This window comes from Oxyura jamaicensis, chromosome 1 (genome assembly GCF_011077185.1).
Source record: "Oxyura jamaicensis isolate SHBP4307 breed ruddy duck chromosome 1, BPBGC_Ojam_1.0, whole genome shotgun sequence".
Classification (NCBI taxonomy): domain Eukaryota; kingdom Metazoa; phylum Chordata; class Aves; order Anseriformes; family Anatidae; genus Oxyura; species Oxyura jamaicensis.
In genome coordinates, this window is record NC_048893.1 from 118,700,917 (window position 1) to 118,725,142 (window position 24,226).

General features: G+C 34.4%; 1 protein-coding gene across 11 annotated transcripts in view; it reads left to right on the forward strand.

Moving 5' to 3' along the window:
- DMD (dystrophin) overlaps nucleotides 1-24,226 on the forward strand; it is a 1,227,136-nt gene that overhangs the window by 882,252 nt on the left and 320,658 nt on the right. For all 11 annotated transcript variants that reach the window (XM_035333326.1, XM_035333348.1, XM_035333385.1 and 8 more), the window contains one exon: nucleotides 8,797-9,032. In XM_035333326.1, coding sequence (XP_035189217.1) covers nucleotides 8,797-9,032 — 236 coding nt within the window. The remainder of the gene's footprint in view (nucleotides 1-8,796; nucleotides 9,033-24,226) is intronic.

A 24,226-nucleotide genomic window follows, 5' to 3' on the forward strand; every position in this document is an offset into this window, starting at 1 on the left:
ACTGGAAATGTAAATTGTTGTCATACAGATTGATGTCCAATTGAAAGCCTCAAACTGAATCAAGGAACTTGTTATTTTTACTGACAAAAGGAATAATGAGAGTTGCCTGCATCATTTGTGACAGATGGTGTCACAACATTTTTTATAAGGCAAGTATGTGACAGTATTTGAAGGAACACCACCACTCCCGTAGTACAAAGTGTTCATTTTCATGAAAACCTTCCATAACAACTGCAATAACTGCTTGCTTAAAAGACTCCTGTTTTGTGAGGGAAAAAAAAAAAAAAAAAAAAAAAAAAAAAAACACTGATTCCTTGGCTCTTTGAACTGGAACTCTTCAGACTGCCTAGAAATGATGGTGTGTCTTGCTATATATTGAAAAAGTTAATTAGGGATGCAGAAATCAATTACTGAAAGTATTCAGTGGGTAAAATAAAAATAATAATAATAATAAATGTTTCACTATTAAAATATGAATTTAAGTATAGGCAGAAATAAGCAGTAATAGTTATAAGTAACTTACATTTATAATTAATAAGGAGACTGTATCAATTCTACCTGCTGCTTCAGAAGATCCCAAAACAGGCTGCAACATTTTCTTCAACCCTTCCTTTAAATAAAATAGATAAGAACCAACTAGGTAATTTTATCCTTAAAAACTAAACGTATAACTAGTCCTTATGGCAAATATCAGCTCCATTGACTGAACTTTTGTATGATTTTTGATGATTACTGTTTTACAAATACATTAGTTTTAAATTAGTTTTTAGTATCATAGGTCTCTTTGAGAATCCAAATGTTACTACAGTACAGAGTTTGTAGTGCTTCTGTTTCCCATAAGGTTGACTCACTTGTGCACTGACTTCCTAAGGTTTCCTTTCAAAGGTCTCATGAAAAAGGTTGAAATGTTAATTTCTATATAAAAGGGATATCTCTATTTCATCATTACTTAAGAAAAAAAAAATCATCCTGAAGCATGAATATTAATATGCATTGAATGCTTTTAATTTTTTCTTCCTAATCAGACGTAAAACTCTTTATCTAAGATTAATATATAATGAATGAATGAATGTATACAGCAGCTTAGTCAAAAGTTTGAAGAAAGTGAATGAAGAAAATGAATACTTTTATTCTATTTGGCGTTTCAACTGTTAAGTATATAAATCATTTAAGAGAAAGTATGACTTCATTTTCTTTTATACAAACCAAACCAAATCATTATTATCTGAGGTTCTGTAGCCTCTCTGGCCAGATGTGAAATCTTCACAAGGAAGAATTCATCAAATGACAAACTAAAACTAGCAAAAGAGGATTTGAGTCACATCCATAAAGACAGGTAATCATTTTTAGATATCACCTTTTCATTTTAATTGAGAGTCTGAATTTCCTACTTCAAGAAGTTTTCTTCTTTGCCTCGTGGAACATATTTCATGTGAACCTAAGGGGAAGACTCAAATCAATAATGACAATACAGGGCTCAGGCAAGCTAGAAAGAAATTGTCTCAGCTGGCAGTTTCTGGCACTTCATATCACAATTAAGATATAAGACAGTATTGTTTGAGAAACAACACACAAACATTTCTGATTATTTTTGCTTTTGTTACAATAAATGATTAGCATTAGCATACTTCCAATTTATATTGTACCAATATCTCAGTATTCGGGTCAACTTTTATTTGTTAAGAATATGCTAGTGGTTATCAAGAAATTATTATTTTTACTCTAGTAGGAGCATTGGTGATGATATTACAGGAATTTCTTCATGTAACCTTTAAGCTAATGAAGATAAAGAAGAATCAGTTATGTTTGGTAAGCAGTTTGCATAAACAAGAACATATATTTGTAAAAATAAATAAATAAATAAAGTATTTACCGGTAAGTTCAGTCTTTTTTCACCTGGACTATTTTTAAAGCATTATCTCAATATTATAATGAGACCACAGTGGCGACACTTTAATTTTCAAATATTGTTTTCACCTAACTTTTTAAGTGTGTGTAAATAGTTAAATTAACCTTGGTAATGTAATAACTTTTATATTTTAAATTGAATTTAGAGCCATCATTTAGCTATTATAGGAAATGTTCCTGTGGGTACCTTTTTTCAGTTTCAGTGTCTGCTTAATTCTTACACTCAACACAAGTGATCCATTCATACCCTAGCTTTTCGCTTTTCAGTTTTTAGTGGGCCCATCTATCATGTTGAACTTTGCCTAAGGAAAGGTTCATGGGGAATACCATGACAACACTATGTTACTAAAAAGAGACTGAACTTTCAAGCAGCGTACCTTTCAGAGCGGTTTGAATAAAACTATAGGTCCAAGCAGAGCAAGAGTCATTAACGATAGCTGAGTTTACAGGTCTATATTACAATCTTTCATTGATTTTTCTACTACCTGCCCCTGCTACCACAACAGGGTAGAGTAATGCAAATTTAAAGCATTTGACACAACACACAAAGCAGTAAGTTGGATGTTTACATACACAGTGCCTAAATTATTTATGTGTATTTTTCTGTTTTCCTCAGAGTCAAATGCAGGTGAGTTTCCCTGACTAAAACAGAAATGAAGTTTAGAAGTAGTATGTTACTGTTACTCATTATCTAAAGGATTTAGGGCTGTCATCTGTCTTACTTGTTATTGCTAACTGTGGAAGTAAATCCCCAAGCTAGAGATGCAAGTTACACAAAAATCTACATCCAGTTACTGTGTTATTTCTTCTTTATCAAAAAGCTTTGACTTGGTTGATCTGGTTATCCTGCAAAATCAAAACTTTGACACTACTTAAAGCATTTGGAAGAGTAGCTAGAAACATTCCTGTGAATGGATATGATTCTGCTTAAGGGCGTCAGTTGAGAAGGTGTGTTGGAAGGGGTTTGAAGCTTTTGGAAAAGTTGTCATTCTTACTGTCCATTCTGTTCCTGTTCAGTAGCTAAATAAAGATTTTGGTTTGTTCAAAGCTGTCAGTCTGACACTCTCTTGACACACATCACTGAAATAAGCAGAATAAAAGGCGCCCCCCCCCCCCCAAGGGCTTTCCTTCAGTTGACTTCATTCTGCTTATTTCTGCATTTAATATTTGAATTCAAATTTCATGACACATTTCTATTACTTCCACTCTTGAAACTTAGCATTATAGGTTATTGTCAAGATGCACAAAAAAACAATATTCTCTTGATTTTTGTCCAATGTATTTAAAGATTTGTGAACAAGATGAAAATCATACCTAGTTCAGGCTACTGCTTAATTGGGTTTAGATTTTGCATTAGGCAGTTCAGTTCTGTTTCATTTTTCTCCTATTACTGTTCTGCATTGTTTCCTTCTTTATTAAATAGTAGAAAGTGCTAATGACAAGTTACTGGAAAAGCTATAGGTCAATGTGGTTTAATGTCTTAAGTTCTAATTGTCCTTTGGGTTGCCATTTCATGGTATTGAATGATATAACCTTTAAATAAGTTGAAAGATTAAGTCCTTATTTACCTTTCTGATGTGTTACAATAGGATAGAACTTGTTACCCAGATATTTGAAAGAAAGAATTTCATTCTATTTTTGCTTTGTAAATTAAATGTCCTGAACAAAATAAAACAAAACAAAATCTATCCCCTTTGAGTCACAGAAACTGTCCAGGCTGTTCTGGATAAATTACTTCAGAATAAGATCTGTTTTACACGTTGTGTAATTAGTATTGATTTATATTTCTCTGTTAATTTTAATTATTTATACTTTTCAGTTGAATGAATTGTATCTGTGCGAGCATGAAAGAAAGAGAAATAAGGGACAGATATACTGTTTCTAGTGGTATTTTTGTTCTGAGGGGTGATAAATGTCAGAAGAGAAACATACTGTGCAACTACTTCCCAAATGTAGTTGCTATAAATAATTTGATAACTTGAATATTTTAACTGCTAAGACAAAATGGAACAGAATATTACCATACTCAGTAGTGATAGATAATGCATCCTGAAGCTTTTAAAGAAGATACTATACTGGGCAGTGCGCTTCTGCTAGTGCTTTATAGTCTTCACTGCAAGACTAAGCCAAAGTTCAGATCAGTGTAACCATGCAAATTAGAAGAATAGTCTCTTCTGGAATAGATGCCATTTGAAGGAAGAAGTGTGTGTGTCCTTATACATATGTGTATATATAAATCAGCAAACTCTGAGTTTATACTCAGACCAAAATATGCAAGAAGCTAAGAGATGCCAGGCAGTCTTATCAGACATCCCGACTCTACTTATGGAGACTTATATTCTACTTTAGGATGTTTTTCTTTAATTTACCTGAAATACTAATGAGAATAGGGATTTCTTCTGAGATCTGCTTAACCTATGTGAATGCCAAACTAAGCAACTGTTTTTTGTGTCATCTAAGAACCTCTCAAGTCACAGAGGAAATACAAGGCTTTTAAATGAACTTTAGGCCAGATGGAAGTGGACCTAAGTATCCATCCCTTGGTAATGACTCGAACTTAATACTTATGCATTCTTTTTGCACTTAACTCTTTTGGTAAAGTTCTGGAATGAAACACTCAGTGGTGTTTTTCAGTAATTGCATTTGTCTTGACCTGTGTGGAATGCCTCGTTGCAAATAATGAGACTTTCTCTGAGTCACTTTGACCTACAGTATCATGGAGTTCATGTGGGGAGAGGGTGAAAAGAGATTACACTTTGGACTTGGTACAGGAAATTGTGGCAGATATGTGGAGTTGAAATCCCATCTAGGAGTGAGAATGTAGACAATTCTGTGAATTTATGTCTTGAGTATATAATGGTGTCAGACAGATTTTTGATACCCAGCCCAGAGAGAGGAAGACAGAAAAGCATATCCAACAAAGAAAGCTCTTAAGAACATCATTTAAATACCAGAAAGCAAACAAAATATTTTAAATTCTGTGAAAAACTGTAGGGTATTTTATTTTTGTTATTTATTTCTAGTTAGTGTTCGTTGCACATTATTTTGTCCTTCAGGCAATTAAATGACATTCATCAGAGACAGACGTGCCCAGAGAGTTCTCTGCCATTTTCTTGCCCTGCTGAAGAAAGATGAAAAATTCAATAGTCTTCTGAATGTAAACATTAAAAGAGTACAACTAGTGCATTGCCAGTAAACTGCATGTACTATATTGGCAGAAGTACACTGCATGTAACTGTGAGGATATTAATGATCATTTCTTGACTCTTTTTGAATTCACCTTACTTTACGGGTAGAGCATTGGAGACAGGGAAGACAATTTTTGTTTGTTTGTTTGTTTGTTTCCTGTGATATTGCCAGGAGTTATTTCAGACCATTGAAGTTTGCAAGCTCTAAGTGCCAACTCAGCCAAACTAAGTAACTAATAATAATACATTTTTTTAATGTTGACATTCTTTTCTAGCTTCAGCATACAAGTGAACACAATAACAAATGAATCTACAAATTAAATAGTTCTCATTTGTCTGAATGTAAGAAATAACTCTGTAGTAGGTTCCTCTTGGCCTTAAAGGAACATTATCTAGCTTTCTTTCCTTGCTTATCTTGCAGATCTTAATGCATTGTTACTGTCTCCCTGCCCTTTTCTGCTTGATATGGCTTTGTACTAAATATTACATTTGATGTCCAAAGTTGGCAATTGTATGGACACAACCATTTTTTGGAGCCATTCATGATCTGCCACTCTGACGAAGAAGAAGCTGGCCTGTTCTCCCCTTTTCTCCTTCTCTGCATAAGTAGTTGCCAAACTCATTCCTCCTTCATCTGCTGACAGGCAAAGAAAAACTATAACAAATCACTGCTTTAAGGAGACGGATAGGAGAGATGATGTCTGTTACTGCCAAAACATGAAAGTTTGGCAGCTAGCAGTGCTGTGCTTCTCTCTAGCCAGCGCAGTAGGAATCTGGGGTACTAAGCACCATTCACTATTTAAACACCTCCTCACGCATCTGTTCCAAAACAGAAAACAAAGGCTGGATGGAGGCTTCATGAATCCAAAGATTCAGACTTAAAACCATGAGTTAGAACTCATTCATTTAGGTAATGAGCGAGTCTTCTGCTCAAAGTCATACCTTCAGCCACTTGAGTCCATTAGTGAGTAATGGGTGCCGTACATTACCTTCTGTGCATGGCCTCCCTATTTTCTGGTGCTAACAGCTATGGGCAAAGTGAACACAGAAGTACTGTTAACAGCTTCCCTATATCAGAAGTAATTTTGAGAGTGACTAGTCACAGAATGGCTGAGGTTGGAAGGGACCTCTGGAAGTCATCTGGTCCACACCCCTGCTCAAACAGAGACACCAAGCGCACGTTGACTATGACCATGTCCATGGTCAACCTCTCTCAGCTTCTCCTCATAGGAAATGTTCTCCAATCCCTTGATCATCTTGGTGTAATCAAGATTTGCATGATTTAGGTAAGAAGAAATATAATAGGGCAGATAATATGTGGAGTAATTGCAACAGAGATGAAAGAAAACCTGATGAATATCAATTAATAATTAATCGTTTATGTAAAAGTCTTTTAAAAAAAGGAAAGCAAACAGGAAAAGGAAGAGATCCTTTAGGGTTATATTGTGGGGTTTTATTTGTTTGTTTTTGAAATTAAAAACTGTCAGTCTTTAACTGTACAAAATACTCTGTCATAACAAACAGTAGGATGTTATAAAAAAAAAAAAAAAAGGAAAGAAAAAGAAAAAAGCCCACAAAAATCTAATTTGACAATCTTCTTTCTATGTCAGCAAAAGATTAATGCATTTTTCTCATCTGTTTCTGTGTGATTTTATTTAAAAACGTTCCTTGCTAGAACAGCATTTACAACTACTATTTCATAGTTTTTACAGGTATGTGATTTTAAAGCTCAGGAAGGAAAAGTACAAGGATTGCACTTTAGAAATACAATAATGATATGGGTGGGTGGAAAAATATATTTAATTGCAGTGTGTGCCATTAAAAATCACCACTTGCAGGAGTCACTTTTGGTATCATAATACTTCTGTTTATTCAGGCTGGATAAATAACATAGATGTTAGTTGATTTGGTAAATTTTTTGTAATCATACAGTATTTTTAATGCTGACAGCATCTTCTGTTGCTTTTAGTGACAGTCATTTTGATGCTTGTGCACAGCTTTTTTCCCTTTCTGCATTGCTGAAGAAGGTCACTGATTCCCCAGTGAAATAACTCAACCCTTTTCTCATTAGTGAAAAAGAGTTGCTAAATTCCTTGGCAAGATTGGTTAATGTTACTGATTTAATGTTTTACATGGTTTTATGGCCAAACTGCTGAACCTTCACCTGCTACTTGCATTTTTGGATTTCAGACCTACTTTGTAAATGGCATAAATGCAAATAAGGAAAAATTTCAGACTCATAGGAAAAACAAACAAACAAAAAAACAAGCAAATAAACAAAACACAACTTACTCTGCATGTTTGTTTGTTGTTTTTCACTTAAAGACAATCTAGCCTACAGGAAGGTTGCAGTAAACTGGTTATCTCTACTCTGTAAAGAGACTGGAAAAAATACAGATGAATGTCTTTGGTCCTTCAGAAATTTAGATTTCATTTTCAAAACTGTTTTACAGTTCAATGCTAGAGAACTCATAGTCTGTTTGGCAGGTGGCAATACACGCTGCTTTATTTCAGCTTTTGTGGTTTAGCTATGTTGTTTAGGCAGTTGATTCAAATTGATAAGGATTCAGTAGCTACTCTAAAGTAGGTATTTAGACTGTTCACTTCTAATGGAAGTTCACTTCTAACTTCGCTTTAGACTCACTCCACTTCAGTTCACCTCATTGCAGCAACTGCATGTGTTCTAGTGATTTATCTATTTTATTATTTTTCTTCATGGACTAGACTTCTTTAAAGAATGGGGAAAAAATAGCCAAAATGCATCAGGGTAGCCTCTTGTGCGATAATATTATGCATAGTGAATTGCTGTTGTATGAATAACAGGAGGGGGGAAAAGTCCAATAGCCGCCTATTTGTAAATGACATAACTGAGAAGCAGAAATTAGTCTGTTGCATCGCGCTCTCTGTGTCAATTCTCATCATTTGTTGACTGAAGAGAAAGAGAAACTGTGTTTCAGGGTTAGGTACTGCCCAATCCAAGCACTGAATAATGAACTGGTTCCTTAACAACTGTTAGGTCAAGAAAGAGCATAAAAGACAAGATATGTCAATTTTCTTCAAACAATATAAAAAAAAAAAATCACTAATTTTCACATAATAGTACATAATAATATTAAGTTATGAAGAATAAAAAGATGAAACAGTCCAAGGTTAAATTTCTTGTGAAAGCACTCCATATTAGTAACAGAGCCTATGGGAAATACCTGCTGGTAACAGAAAGTGAGACAAATTTACAGTTACAGCATGGCTGGAGACCATGGAAGAAATGTGTTTCTAGATCATATTGTGATAAACTAGATACTATAGCCTACACATTTCCTATCAGCCTTTAACCTCAAGACAGATCCAACCACGCTACTAGATTTTGGAAGATGACTCATGTGTAGCGATAATTCACTGACCTTGAGTGAGTGTTCTTATTATATTGAGATGTCTTTTCTTGTGTTACCAGGGCCCAGGATGTAATCTGAATATGCTGAAAGTGTTGAATGTTAAACACATACTATAATAGGAATACTATGAAAAAATGAATTCATATATTCTTTTAGTTTTAATTTTCATATTTCCATTAGACATAATATAAAAACAAAGAGCTTATTTCTGTATAGCTCTTTCTATTGCATAAATTCTGTTTCTGAAATAAACATTTTTCATAGTTCATTTATTCAGTAATTTTAGTATTTATTTTTTCTTCTTTCAGTAACTTCTGGTCAAACTGTTGCTGTGGATACACAAACCAGGGTAACCAAGGAAACCACCACCTTCAAACCAGAAATGCCATCTTCTGTGCTTTTGGAGATTCCAGCCTTGGCTGACTTCAATAAGGCATGGGCAGAACTCACTGACTGGCTTTCTCGACTGGATCGAGAGATTAAATCTCAGAGAGTGACAGTAGGTGATCTTGATGATATCAGCGACATGATCATCAAACAAAAGGTATGAGAAACACTGATTTTTTCAAGTTGAAAGCCTCATGATCTTTATTTTGAGTTAAATCATTTCAGCTGGCAACACAGGAGAGATGATAGGCTGCAATGCATGTAGTGGTTGCTTAAGCTACTTTATCCCATAAATATATTTACTGGGTAAAATGGTAAGATAATTAATTGGGGAAAAAAAAAAAAAAAAGTGTTTAATATTTTCTATGGTACTCAAGGAAAATATTAAGCTTCCTATTGCTTGTGCTGATGGTGTAGTAAGATGGTAATATATGCCAATGGTTGAAATATAAACTTCAGGAGAAAAAAGGCATGACATATTAAACACCAGATTGCCAGGAGAAAAGATACCCTGTTTCATACCTTTTCTTATGTTGTTTCTGTAATGATTTTCTGAGAAGCTTCTATCCTGTTGCTGTTGGGTTATGAAAAGCTCTTCAGTCGTCCTAAAGAATAGCTCATTAATGCAAATGTTTTGTCAGCAAAACTATGCATCAGTGTTACTTATCTTTGAAAACACAGAAAAATATGGAAATGCATGTGCAAGGAAAAAATAATACTAACTTTAGCTACTCAATAGAAATAAAATTAATTTGTTATTATACAGTTGAAAGTAATTACCTGCCTTCTAGATTTAACATTGCTCAATATAAAACATTTGGCTTGCCTGTGCAAAACTTTTCAGTGTTAAATTTCTATTTGGTTCAGTTCGAAACTGAATTTAGGACTCTATGATAAATCACTCTTCTGCTTCTTCTTGCTCCTAATAGAAAGACTAATTTATTTTAAGGAAGATGTTTACATTTTTTCTTTTTGGTTAAAGTAAAAACAGAGAAACAGTGGACAATTTTTGTTTTTTAACTGTACTATGCAGTTTTATAAGAAAGTTTATATTAAAATACACAGATGTCTAGTAGGATTAGTTCTGTTTGTTTTCTTGTATTTCTCTTTATCTGTGGCTTTAAACTTATTATTGAGACTTTTTGTTTGCTTTACTTTCTCTGTTAGTTAGGCTTGTTTCATCTTGTTTAATGATTGCAGAGGCTGTTAATATTTGCTGTGTAGAATTATATAATGTTATATAAATTAAAAATTAAAACATATTTTAAAAGTCATGGGCATATTTTTATAATAAGTGGTAGTTGCTGCATCTTCTACACAGGCCACTAGATTAAAATAGCTGTTAAGTCATGAAAATGTTGACTGCTAAAGAAGAGGGATTTTTACATTATCTTTTGTTTTTAGAATTTTTTGAAATTTTATGTTGTCAAATACTGGCGTTCACAATTATATGGTTTTCTTACTTGTGCCTCATTGTGCTGGCAGGCAAAATTTCAGCTTCTTTCCTTTTGTAGATCTGTTTCAGTTAAACATGAGTTCATACCACTGACTGTTGAGAACCAGAATTGCCATTAAGGTTATACATGCTTTAAATTGAACTGGTTTATTTTCATCTTAACTCAAGGCAAAAAAAAGCTGGTTAAGTCAGTACTGTTATAGTCTTCCTCTCACTTCTTTTCCTGGCTGTCACAGAATGTGACATTTAGTATATTCTCTGATGAGATGGAAGAATCAATGTCTAAATATAGATTGTTAACTGGCTCCTGTTTCTTTAATGATCATCAAGAGAAGGCACCACTTAATAGATGGATAGAATATCATAAAGCTTTGACTATGTACATAAATCTATCTGTCACTGGATTATTTGGTGAGATTAACAAAGAGTTTCAGCCAGGAGTTTTAAAACTGACAACACATTAACACATTTTAGGCTTCTCAAAAAAAAGGGGGGGGGGGGGGGGGGGCCAAAAAAAAAAGAGAACAACACTGGCTGTATAATGTGTAGAGTGTATCTGAGGCAATGTATAAACTGACAAAGTTGGATTTATGGATACTAGGCTATTCTGAAAAGTCAAGCCAAAGATGATCTCAACTGGAAATCCAAAAGTAGTGCTCACCTCCCCAAATCTGTGAATTCTGTAATGATCATAGTCATACTTCTCCTATGTTTGTGACTTAAAAGTCTTTGAAAATCACCATATTGTGCTGTCGTCTGGATAGTTTGTAGCACCTTCATAGGGAGCTCTGTAAGCTTTAATAGGAATTCTGTTTTAGTAGCTTGACAATTTTATTTAATTTGTGCTTCAGGTTTTTGACTTTAGGTGTAGAGTATCATCTTTAACACTGCTGACCGCCTCTCTTATAAAAAAATGATGATTATAAAGATATATGCTTCCTGAAACTGTTTTATTATAATACATGTCAAGTTGTTCACACAGAATTTAGAACACTTCAAACTGTTTGTCCTGTTGGCATGCTACCAAGCTCTTACTTTTTTGGGTTTTTATTTCCATTTCATATTTCTTTCAAAACAGAGAGTTGCATTTCTGTTAAGAAAATGAAATGCCAAAGCAAACATTTTAAAAGCAAATAAATCCCATATCCTACCAAGGTATGTAACATGACATTTTGCAAATCATCCAGGTAAAAATTAGTGACCTTAGGTTGTCCTTTCTTTCACAGCAGTATGTAATGTTATTGACTCTAAGGCTCTGAGGGCATTTTGGTTAGGTTCATTTCATTCTGATTGTGTCACAAGATCACAGCCACTAACTCTGCCATATTTTTCCTCCATAAAAATTTAAGACATCATTAGCCCCCACTTGAACTTCGCTTGGAAGTGATCACAGTGAATTGCTACTTCTGTGTGAATGGTTATGATAACACAGTAACATGCACAAAGGTTAATTATGGAACAAAACAAAACAAAAAAGATAACTGTTTTAAGAAAAAAATATGCTTTAGTGGCAGCTTTCTCTTAATGAAAGAAACAGTACAACTTAAATTCTGCTAAGCAGTGCACATTGTATGTAGTAAAATAGCATACTAAATGAGTAGTCTAATGAGTGTTCATTTCAAACATCTCTAGTTAATCATTCTGTCAAATGAATGGTATATATTTCTTTCATGAAAATGCATTACATGTTTTACTTTCCATCTATGATTGTATATATCACTACATTATGTGTAATTAAAGTAAAAGACACTAAAAAGTGTGTAGTTAGGAAATTTTATATTAGCATCAGGGTCATGTTTTCATTACAAAGAAATAGATATAAGGCAGGCTGACAAGAGGCTCATACATATTTTTTCCTTTAGGTAGCCTTCATCTATAAGTTCAGGGAGAAATAATGAGAATATATAATATGCCAAAACATAAGTAGCTGAGGGACACGACAGAATTAAGTTTACACTGTTGCTTCATTTCACTGTCCTTATTTCAAAACGATCAGGTTGTTTTATATTTGATGGTCAGGTTCTTCATAAAAGAGAAAATTGTAGACAGAGAACAGGATGAAAAAACTATCTTTTCCTATATTACGGATAAATAGAAACCTTTGCTTATTTAGGATGACAGAAAGCCCCTACCCAGAAACTCTGCTTTGGCATCATTATGTGTTGGAAAATGCTTCCAGTTGGAATAGTTAAATTTCTACTGAAAGCAGTAAACCATGAAAGCTGTGCAAAGTGTGAAGATAGTTAACAATTCTGTTAAAATAAATTAAAACAAACAAACAAACAATAATCTCTTTAAATTTTGAATTCTCTCCATGGATTTTGCATGCTGTCCATGTAAACTTTTTGTAACATACGTTATTGAAAACATGGGTTTGGGCTGTACCAGATGAAAATATATTGTTATGTAGTACTAAGTATTATAATAATAAGTGACATTACTAATGAATTTGACTACAGTTTTGGTTCTAAGAGCAGAGGCTGAGTCTACACTTCTAGGGGTGACAGGGGATTCATCTGAAGAAAGTATGTATGTAGAATGAGACCCATAGCGAAGCTAGTTACTGAGACTTTTAAGCAAAGAAGAGAAAAAAATACTTTTAGGTAATAATTCGTGTGGTCTTAAAGTAGTCACCCAAAAAAGTTTGGGTAATTTATTTCTACTCAAATAATTTTTCAATACTCAAAAAATAGTTTTGATCTTCTGTCAATTAAAGAAGTAAACAAAACTGGAATGAAGAGATTGTTTTCACTATTAATTACTGAATTTGTTTTTTAATAGCTGAGGATCCTGTGCAGTTGATGATAATAAAGAACTGTTAGGGATACTATTGGTTTATAAGCTGTGCAGTTAACAGACTTGAGATGAAAGAGTGGCTTAAGTAACATCAAGGTTTGAGGATTTTTTACCTATCCTTTCCCATGGTTACATACCATGTATCGTAGTAAACAACTTTGCAGTTATACACACATCTTTGTATGCAACCTTACAATTAATGTTCTGAGAGATCAGATGGATGGTAATTTTTCTGTCCAAACTGTTTTCCAATGTAAGTTTTTGTCTAAATGAAAATGCAGATTTCTAAATTTACATCCTGCTTTTACAGAAGCCACTATAATTGCCAAATCAAAAATTTTAGTTCTATATTACAGGGTGTAAATCAGTGCACTCTAAGTAGACTCATGTTGAATGAAAACTTTTAGATACAGCCACAGATACTTGTGTCTGTCCATACAGCTCATATCAGAAGTAAAAACTATAGTTAAAGAGAAGTCCTCAACTTTTTGGACGATGTACTTCAAGTTCCACATAGATATGAAGTTTCATACTAGTGACACTAGTATGCACAAAAAGACCCCCCCAGAGATAATATACTGTTTAAAAACACCATAGGAGATTTTACATCTGGAGCTGCACGTTTTCCATTTTACTATTCTGATGATTGGATGTGGTGCTGAGGGACATGGTTTAGTGGGTAGTATTGGTGGTAGGGTGATGATCTGGAAGGTCTTTTCCAACCTTAATGATTCTATGACTCTATCATGTGTTTAAAGGGAGGAGTTCACTAGTCTAGAATCCAAGTATGGTGCCAGTAAGTTGGGAGATGATATTCATACTTTCAGAATCAAACTTCAGAAGTGCATTTCATCCATCCCTCCCTCCATGCTATCATGCTGTCTAGTAGTTGTTTTTGAAGCTTCACATTCTCTAGGTTCTTCTCTATCTGTATAAAAACAAAGTTGCAGCCATTCCCTGAGACACTGTTGGATCAGGATCTATTAGATCCCAAAGCAGGGCTAGAGCCAAAACTGATTCTGCAGCCAGCATGTTGGATGGTTCATTGGTATTTTTATGCATCTCCTCAGCTAGCAAAATTCTACAGATGACTTTATGACTGTGATGGTCTGGAAAACCACCATTACATCTATGAATTTCACCTTATAATTTTTTATCACTCAGGAGACTACTGTCATAATTTTATGCATATTTTCAGAGTGTTGTTCTGTTTAACATGGGAAATCTAGCACAATTCTTATTTTAGAATGTCATGCTGCTAGACTGTTTAAATTAAGAATTAATTCTAATTTATGAGAAGTACTGGAAGGCTGGTTTCTGTACTTTAAGTGAGTAAAATACTAATTATTGGATAGAGTCCTAAATATACTAAAAAGCTGGAATTGCAAGGTTTGTATGCTGGAAGATTTTAGCTTTTTTATAGAATAGAGTAATTTATTTATTTATTTATTTTTAATGTCTATCAGCCTTTTATGCTTATTCTTAAAGAGTAGATCATGAAGCAGGGTGCTATAGAAGGCCTGGAAATCTGAGTCTTTAAAGGGAAACAAGAGGGAACAAACAAACAAACAAAAAAAAAAGTACCTTCTGTTAGTCTGAAAATTGGACCTCAAGGGATGGCAGAATATGTGTCAGGAGACTCCTTTTTAATACTTCATAGCACACAAAGCCAGCTGATATTTTAAAACAGGTTGACCAGCTCATTATGGTATGTTAGAGAGTATATTTGTTTTCTGCAACAATAAAAAATAAGGCTGTCTAAACACTGTGTTTTGGAGAGCAATTAACAGCCATATCCTTTTTTTCTCTATAATGTTGATCACTAGAACACACATAAAAATGTTACTTCTAAGGGTCTCATTGAAGTAAGAGAGTTGCTTTCATCGTTTTTCAAATAGTTTTCAGTCAGGCTGTAAATCATCACTCAAACAAAAAGTACTTAATACTACTATTGTGCCTAAAGATAACTTTCCTCTGATTGCTTTTATTAGCTTATTGTGAAATAAATTGATTTTTTTTTTTTCCCAATTCCTGCCAAATAAGCTTCCAGGAAAAAAGATAAATTATCATGATTAGTTCAACTGGCATCTTGTTAGTTTAAGAAGGGAAAGGACAAGAGTTTAGGAACCCATTTACAGTTACACTTCTAAGCTGAGTATTAGAAATACAAGCTTTTCACTGGGGTTGCATTTTTCAATAGCAAATATATATTTCTATGTTGCTAAGTCTGATCTGTCTTATAAATGACCTATTCCATCAAAACTGTACTTCACTTCTCTTATTCTTTTATCTAAATCATTTTTTTTACTATGTATGTTTGCATTCTGGTAATATGTGCAACTCAGAGACCCATCATCACACTAGACCCTCTATGAGAAGGCAAAATGTGTAAAATCTGGTTAAATCTTCATCAGTAGCATGCGTGCCCAGTCAGCAAGAAAGTTGAACTATATTCTGGGCTGCATTTAATAAGACCCTAGCCAGCACATCAAGGGAAGTGATTATTCCCCTCTAGTCAACATCTGTGAGACTATATTTGGAGTGCTGGGCCCAAGAAAGCTTTGCTGTATACAAGAAAGATATGGAGGGAGTCCAGTGCAGGGCCAGCAGGGTGGGCAGAGGCTGAAGCACTTGGTGCATGAGAAGGGGCTGAGGGTACCTGGCTTGTTAAGCCTAGAAAGAGAGAGCTTGGTGGGAGCCTAATTGCTGCCCACAGCCACTGGATGGGAGGCTGCACAGAAATCAGAGCCAGACTTTACTCAAATGTGCACAGCAAAAGGTTGAGAGGAGATAGACACGCAGAATCATAGAACATCCTGAGTTGGAAGGGACCCACAAGGATCATTAAGTCCAACACATGCAGCAGCAAAGGGTATTTTGATGAGATATTGATGAAAATATGTTCACAATGAAGAAATTGAAACACTGGAATAGGCTGTCCAGAGGGGTTGTGGGTTCTCCATCCTTGGAGATGTTCAACACTGGACAGGGCCCTGTGTAACCTGAAGTGGCTCTGAATTTGGTCCCATTTGAGCAGTAAGTAGGTAGGGCAAGATAATCTCTAAAGATCCCTTCCAGCCTAAATTATTCTGTTATTATATATGAATGCTATTTGTAAAGAGTAAGATTCTGTGCTGAATATCTTGTCAGTGAAGCACATTTTAAAGGAAGGGAAACGTGGCTTTATGACACCTTTGCACCCTTCCCACCTCAATTGTAGTTTACTCTAAGGACTGAAGTAGTCCTCATATATTTTTGACAAATTATTTAATTCTAAATACTAGTGAGGATTTGTGTCTCACAGTTACACTAGTGTTAAGGGGCTATGTGGCTATGTTTTTCTATTCATGTTAATATACATTATTACCAGAAATAACAAAAAAGCTATGAGTGATTTTTTTTTTTTTTAGGAATTTGTGAGAAGTATAAAAGCAGCTTGTTTCTAAATAATCATGCAATGTATAAAATTCTAATTTAGTTGTAATCATAAAATGCAAATTAAAACTAGAGGGACCAATTGTATATTTGCTTATTTTATGTGTGAGGAGATGGAGCTCTTCTCAGAAAGATAAATTTTCCTCTGTAAGAAAATAAAAACATCTAGTCCCAGCAGAGCTTCCTAATAAAGCTGATCTTGAAACACAGTTCTTTAATGTAGGAAAAGAAAACGATCCCAGAATCTTAACTAAAAAAGTCTACTGTCTCAAAATGTACCCTAATGGTTTATTCATGTGCCAAGGGTGCTCTGCTACTTCTATAAACACTGCTTAATAATAATATAGATTCAGGGATTTGCTAGCAGATGGACAATTCCCTCTTGAGGCAGAGCAGCCAGCAGTGTCATTATCATCCTTTTTCATGGAGGGATTGTTACAAAAAAAAAAAAAAGTAATAATAAAAAAATAGTTTTTTAAGCTGTGGGATATGTCAAATAGCTAGTTTCTATTGACTTAGCTTCTATTCCAGTAAACTAAATTCTTGGAATTCCTTCTGCTCTTTTCCCTGTGGAATGCTATAATAATTTTCACACTTAGAGAAGCTCTCATGGAGAGCTTTCTGGTGATTTACTGGTTATACTGTTTCATAACATTCGTGTGAAGTAATCAGAACCACTGTATTCAGAAAGCGGGTGCACAATGAAATGTCAGCAGGAGACAGGTATCTAACTCACTAAGGCTCCTGTGAAATATTCACATTTTATGTTATGTAGAGCTGCTTAAGGTGAAATTTATAAAAACATCCTAACAGGCATAAAGGCATAATTGTTTTCAGGGGCACAGGGGGCTTGAATACTAATCTCCATTCCCTAATCACTATACACATTTATTTTTACATTTGACTTACAGTAGGCATACATTATCATAAGATCTAAGATGAATAAACTATGGTTCTGCAGAGGGAGAGCAGTAATGAGACATTGCATGTCTTGGGAAGTTGGTATTTTGGGGGACTGAGGAGAAAGGGACACCATGCTCTAAATTTACCCACTCATCACTCCATTGCCTCACATTCTTCTTCACCTTTTTGGAACATGGCTGGTTTGTTTTCTGTTGCCTGGAATCCCCTTTGGCCCATCCATTTTACAATAGATTCTGGTTTTGTTTCTACTAAACTGAATTTTGGTATGTAGAAGACGAGGACAAAAAGTCTGATTTTGCTTAACACCTCTGACAGTTGATTTCCTTTGTTAATGATTAACAATATGTTGGAGAAACATTACTTTTTTTTTTTTTTTTTTTTTTTCATAAGTCAGTAGGGGGAATGATTGTGTGTTTGTTTTTGTTTTGTTTGGTAGAAAAACTAAACTTCCTTCACTACTGCAGAAATAAACTCTCAAATGCTCCTATCTGCAAACAACAAATTCACAATGTAAATAAACTATTAATTTTACAGGTTACTATGCACTGCAATGAAATCCAATAAAATGGCTGAGTAAACATTGATCTTGAAATATGAAAAGATTTCCATTAAAATCAAAAACACTACATATTTTCCCAAAGAAAGACTTTAAAACATCTTTCTGAATTGAACCAGAGAATTCAGCACTTAAACAATTGAGTTCTGAAGGACTTAATTAAAAAACAACAACAACAAACTATTATTGTAGTAAATCCGGGCTATTTCAGCTTACTCAAAAGTGTCATCCATCTCTGTAGCTAGCTGATACAATAAGCAAGGTAACAAATCAATTCCCAGAACTGTATTCTGCTGCTTTTTTGGACCATTGCTCATATTGAGCTAAAAGATGAATTTAGCTTATCACCATGGCACCCCTAATGTTCATGTACTTTCTGCTTATATGAAAGATTTTGTGCAGCCAAATGTGAGTTTCATACATAGCGGTTTAGTCACCTCACCAAGCTCCCAACTTTCTTTTTCATGTTTCTGGACTTGTCAAATCTTTCAGCTGAATAGAATTCATACTGAAGTTCATAAAGTTCAAATATTGCAACTATCTACTGTATTTGCTTAAGAAAAGTTTTGCTGATAGCTACTAATACATAAACAGACTCAGTTGCTGCAGTTATGTGCTGCTCACAAAAGTACAGCTTAAGAAAAGATAATTTTTGTCCATTTTTTTCTTGAGGGATTATTGTAAAACCTTCAACAAGAAGTAGTCAATAAAAGGATTGAGGACCATTCGGGGTGACAAAATATGTGCTAAACTCACCCACCAAACAAGAAAAAATATTTAATATTTGCCATTCATTCTTGTGTGCTTAATTAACTCGGCAAGAACAGGGTGTAACTATCCCAAATGTTCATTGTTGTTAGTGATTACAGATACTAAGCTTTTTGATGATGTCAATTCTTAAAAATCAATCATGAGTTTGTAATAAATGCCCTTTGATCCACAATAGTAAGGTGCAATGCTAACCTTGGGTAGACTTCTTTTTAAAAAATCCATTGAAGCAGAAATTAGGTAATAGAATCAATACTAGAAAGATGCTGGAAAACAAGAGACTTAAGAGTTGTAATTGTTCAGCATTTCACAGATATGGCCTTGTTTGCTGATAACAGGAATGTGGAAAGTGATTAACAAGAGAAAATAAAGAATATGTCTTAATAAAAATAATGAAAACAAGCAAACAAAGAACTACACAACAAAACATACCAAGTCATACCAAAATATCACAGTAGAGTGCTCAAAATCATTGAAATAGTTGTAACTGATTTCTAGATATGAAAACATTTCCTACTTAAGCATAATGAGTTGAAAAAAATATAGATTCCATCAGAGGATTTTATAGCTATATATCTACACGCTTCTCTGATTTATCATTGAGTAGACTAAACTGCCTAAAATTCAAGTATTCTAAGTCAATTAACAACTTGACAAAGACTCATCTCCAAAGTCAGTAGTAAGAAACAGGCACGTCTGTGGTTTCGCCCATGGTTCTGGTTCTGAACTGAGCATCTAAAGCAGGTGAGGTGATTTGCTCCTTGAAATGGCTTGCTTCTTTCAATATATACTGGATGACAAGCTCAGATACCTACACTTGGTCCAGCTCATCCCTGTCTTTGTGATGGGGCACTTTCCTACTGGAAAATTGGAAGGAGCTAGTATTCACAGTGGCTCTGTGAATACTCCGAGTGAGATTCATGACATAACCCTGCAAACCAAACAGGTTTCCAGTACTGTGCAACAACCAGATCCCACCATTCATATTAGCCCCTGGATATCCAGACCAAAGATCTCTATTCCAAAGGATGTTACTCCTTTGGAACGCTGGAAAGCCGCCTGATTTCCCTCTGTCCGATCTACATGTCTTCTTTGTCACCCCTGAATATCATAGCCCCCAAGGTTTAGTTTAATTTGATTCTGTATGAAAGAAAGAAGGAGGAAAGGAAGGAAGGAAGGAAGAAGGAAAGAAAGAGAAAGAAAGAGAAAGAAAGAACAGAAAAATCATGTTGCAATATAACTTGTAGTAAATGGAAAATTGTATTTTCATGTTCAAAGTGTCTTCTTTTTGATGTTTTAACAGAACAGTTTGACACTGTTTCTCTGAAAAGAAAAATAATAAGATCAGCACTTATTTCTAATTACAGTAGAAGTTGGTTTTAATATTTTGGAAAAAAATGGTTCTGAAGAAGCACAAAGATCCACTTTAGTTTCACGTTCTTGTTCAGAGAAAAATCTGTTATATTTTGGCACCAAGGAACAAGGAAGGTAAAAAATAAACTAAAATCATAAATAGAGGATGAAATTAAACATTTCTCTGTTTGTGGGGAAGAATGATGGGTTTTGGCCTGTTGTGAGTTTCCAGAGATGTCTTACTAGGTATGTCACAGAATCATTTATTCAGATAGTTTGAAGGTGGCACGTTGTGGAGCTAGGTCTCAGCATAAATGTCCAACATTTCAACATATGTTTGAGCATGTGAATAGGACTTTTTTCCTTTGTGGCATCTTATCAGTGTGTTTTAAATTCCTACTGAGCATCATGATCAGCACTGATAGCATTTTTAACTGTTCTTATAAATCCTTCTACCTCTTCATATGTGGCCCATATGGCATAATATTTCTGTGATGAAAACTGGTATATTTGGAACATTCCTATAATGATATTCAGATGTGGGATTCAGCTCTGACAAAGTGATTGTGTTCTGCAAAGAAATAACAGTGCATCAGAACCCATAAGAATTACTTGCTTATTTTCCCGGTAGTGTGTTTTCAGATGGGCTTTTTTTATTTTTTTTTCCAGACCTGTTAAAGCATGTGATAATGAACAACAATATAGATGCATGAGAATCAAATGATATCTACACGTACTAGGTGCTAACTCTAAGACCTTAACTGCTGTGAGTCAGTTTAATAAAAGCAACTGTCTCAGCCATTTCTATCTTGTAAATATTCCTGGATTAATTTTGAGCAAAGTAAATTAGTAAGCTTAGTACCAATTTACTAAAGAGGATCTCTTGTGCATACTGGTGCAAGTCAAGAGGGAGTGCTTTGGAGGCAGTGGAAGATGAAGAGAGAATGAACACAGCCATCTGGCCTGTTTGAGAAAGGGCTGTGATCATACCATGTTGGGCCTGATGTTACAACCTCAGAAATGGCACTTCTGTTTAGCTGTAATAAACTGCTTGTTCCAGAACTATGCACATCTGCAGTAATAGTCCACAACAGATATTGTTGATAGGATCATTGTAGAGAGAACAGGGCTTGCAGGAAAAGAATAAGTGGGTTTTTGTACATTTAAATCATAATAGTGGTAATGTATATGGATGGAAAAAGCTGCATATTTATAAGTGGTTTCAACCAAGACTTAGGTAATTTCTTTAAACTGGGGAAAATATATCTGAAACTGTCTCACAGGTCTTATGGCTGTGGTTAAAAGAAGACAGGTGAAATGTTGGTGGAAAGTAAGGGGTAGGAAGGACAGGAAATCAAAATGTTAAATTTTAAATTGGGAAAGTTTGCAAGCCTGTTAGTTCATCTCCTTTCAGATGTAGGTATTTTAAGGTCCATATAGATGAAGGGCTAAAATTCAGTGAAGGAGAAATATTTATAAGATAGAAGGTTGCTCTTGTTTTTCTATCTAGATGAATTTATGCAAATGTAGTGTCAGCGTGTCCCGTCATATCCCTGCTGCCCCCGCTCCTCTCTCTCCTCCCTCCCCCCTTCACCCAGATTGAAGTTTTTAGATGATAAGGTTTTCACTAGTCTGCGGAGATTAAACATTACTCGTCTTCTGAGAATGATGTCTAACAAATGTGATTATTTTAAGCTGTCTAGCTGAGATTAAAGAAAATCTAGCATGTTGAAACATCTATTCAGTCATGTTGGTTCATTCTGTATATTTGTCTTTCTTTTTTTATGAAATTATTTTCCAGTAATTCTTTTCATGGTAAGAATTCTTATATTTTAATTATGAGCATTTTTGTATGAAACTACATTGTCTCTAATCATTAGGATGATTTATACATAAACCAGAATTATCAGTGGAGTCTAAGGAAGTTGTGCACCTGACTTTATAATTTCCTTGGGTACTCATTACCTAATTCCTTTGAAATTATTTCATTAGACAATCCTAAAATCACAAATCTTAATTAAAATAACATGACAGCCTTTGGAGACCTCTTAGTGTAGAATACAAAGCATGTATTTTTTCTTGCAAGTTTTTTTTTTTTTTTTTTCTTCACAGTAAATTGTTCTCTTGACTTCATATTTTACTCTATGCCTGTTTCTGAAGTGCAAGAGCAGTATGGTCAGGCTTTACTGTAGGACTGATTTTCAGGGATGCTGTTTAACAATGTAGAGGATAAATGTTTCTTCAGCTTTTTTGGAATGATGGTTAAATAGCCATTTAGGTTATGATGATTAATAATCAGATAATTTTCAACTTTCTTTCCTTCATTGCATAATGAGACTTTGAGACTTTTTCACTCTAATTATCATTTCCAGCACAAAAATGTCTAAATAGCAACTTTTTTTTTTTAACTACTATCTTGAAAGAAAAAAGAATGAACAGCAGAATTCATTTTCAGTTCCTCATACATCAAAAGAATTGTAATGGATTGTTAAAAATAATGTGAAAACAAGCACTTTTCCCCAACACTCAATAGAAAATGATAATCTTTTTGTTTTAATATTTTGCTATAGATTTTTTTCCTTGGAGATATTCTGCCTTCAATCCATCTCTGTATTTCTTCCCTTCTTTTTCCAAACCTCTTTTTCTCCAGTGAGAGATGCACTAAGAAGGTAACAGACTAGAGAGGGTTCCTGTTCCTGTAAGAACTGTCCATTGCATATTGCGGCTTGGCAGCACCTTGCAGTGTCTGCCTAGGGTCTAATCTTCTGTTTGGGGAAAGGAAGGAAATAGTTCTAATTGGGAAGAGATTTACTGAAATAATGCAGAAATAAATGCTGAGAAAGTTAAAGGTTATATGTTAAAACCAGTTTTTAGTTCTTACTTTATAATGAAGTAATCTCAGATGGTAAAAGATTGGAATAGCTACACAGAAATTTCTCAAATTTCTTTCAGTCATATTTAATAATACCTGTTTTTTTTCAGAATTTTAAATTAAGCTAGATGTCCACCTCAATAAGTTGTTTCTAAAACACTACATTTTACTTTTTAGTACCTATGAGTATTAAAATCTCTCAAACAATTTTTTAATTGGGTTTACATATCTTCAAAAAAAAACATAGGCATTCATGTCTGTGTTTTGATGAGGAAAAACTAGGATATGTATAGGCTATGATCCAGGTTAATAAATAGAACTTTTTCAGTATAGTAATATTTAAAGTTCACTTTCTTAGTTTGATGTAGTTCAATGAAAACATCTCTGTCATTTAAAAATAATGATCATAATCCCCTCCCCCCCAACATTATTTAAAATAAGTTCTCTATGAGAAAAATCCAGCTAAATTTACACTTCTTTCAGTTCTGGGGAAATGGGAATAGCACTTTGAATCACATTAACTGAATTCTATAATTCTATGAAAAACTGAATTTCATTTTATGATAGTGGTGGTTTCACAGGCAGCAGCTCTTCAGGAACTGCTCCCACATGGCTCCGTACCACAGGGTCCATCCATCAGGAGCAAGCTGCTCCAGCATGGGTCCCCCAAGGGTGGCAGTTCCTGCCAGATCTGGTCTGACATGGGGCAACTTCTGGGCTCTGCTCACAGAAGCTGTTGCTACAGTCCCCCTGCTACCCAAATCATGCTGTGTAATCTTAATACAGAGAAAACACAGTACTTTGGAATTATTCATAAAACCTTAGAATTTCTATTAGTTATTTCAGCAAGGAAATGGAAGAGGCAAGACAGAAATAGAAATAAATATGATGTGCATCAAGGCTATGTGTACAGCATTTTTCAGGACAATAAAATAATAATAGTAAAAATATCTGCTTTGACAGGTCATATGTTGCTGACCTTTACATGAAACACATTTAAAAAATAATCTCATACCCTCCTTTTGTAATACAGTGTACAATGTAAATGTACAATAAGGAAACAAAATGTATTTAATCAGTAATCTTGCTGTTTTACATATCTATTGTCTCTGAAAAAGAAAGATTATCATAGAATGGTTTAGGTTGGAAGAGACCTTAAAGATCATCTAAGTCTAACCCCATCCAGCCCAG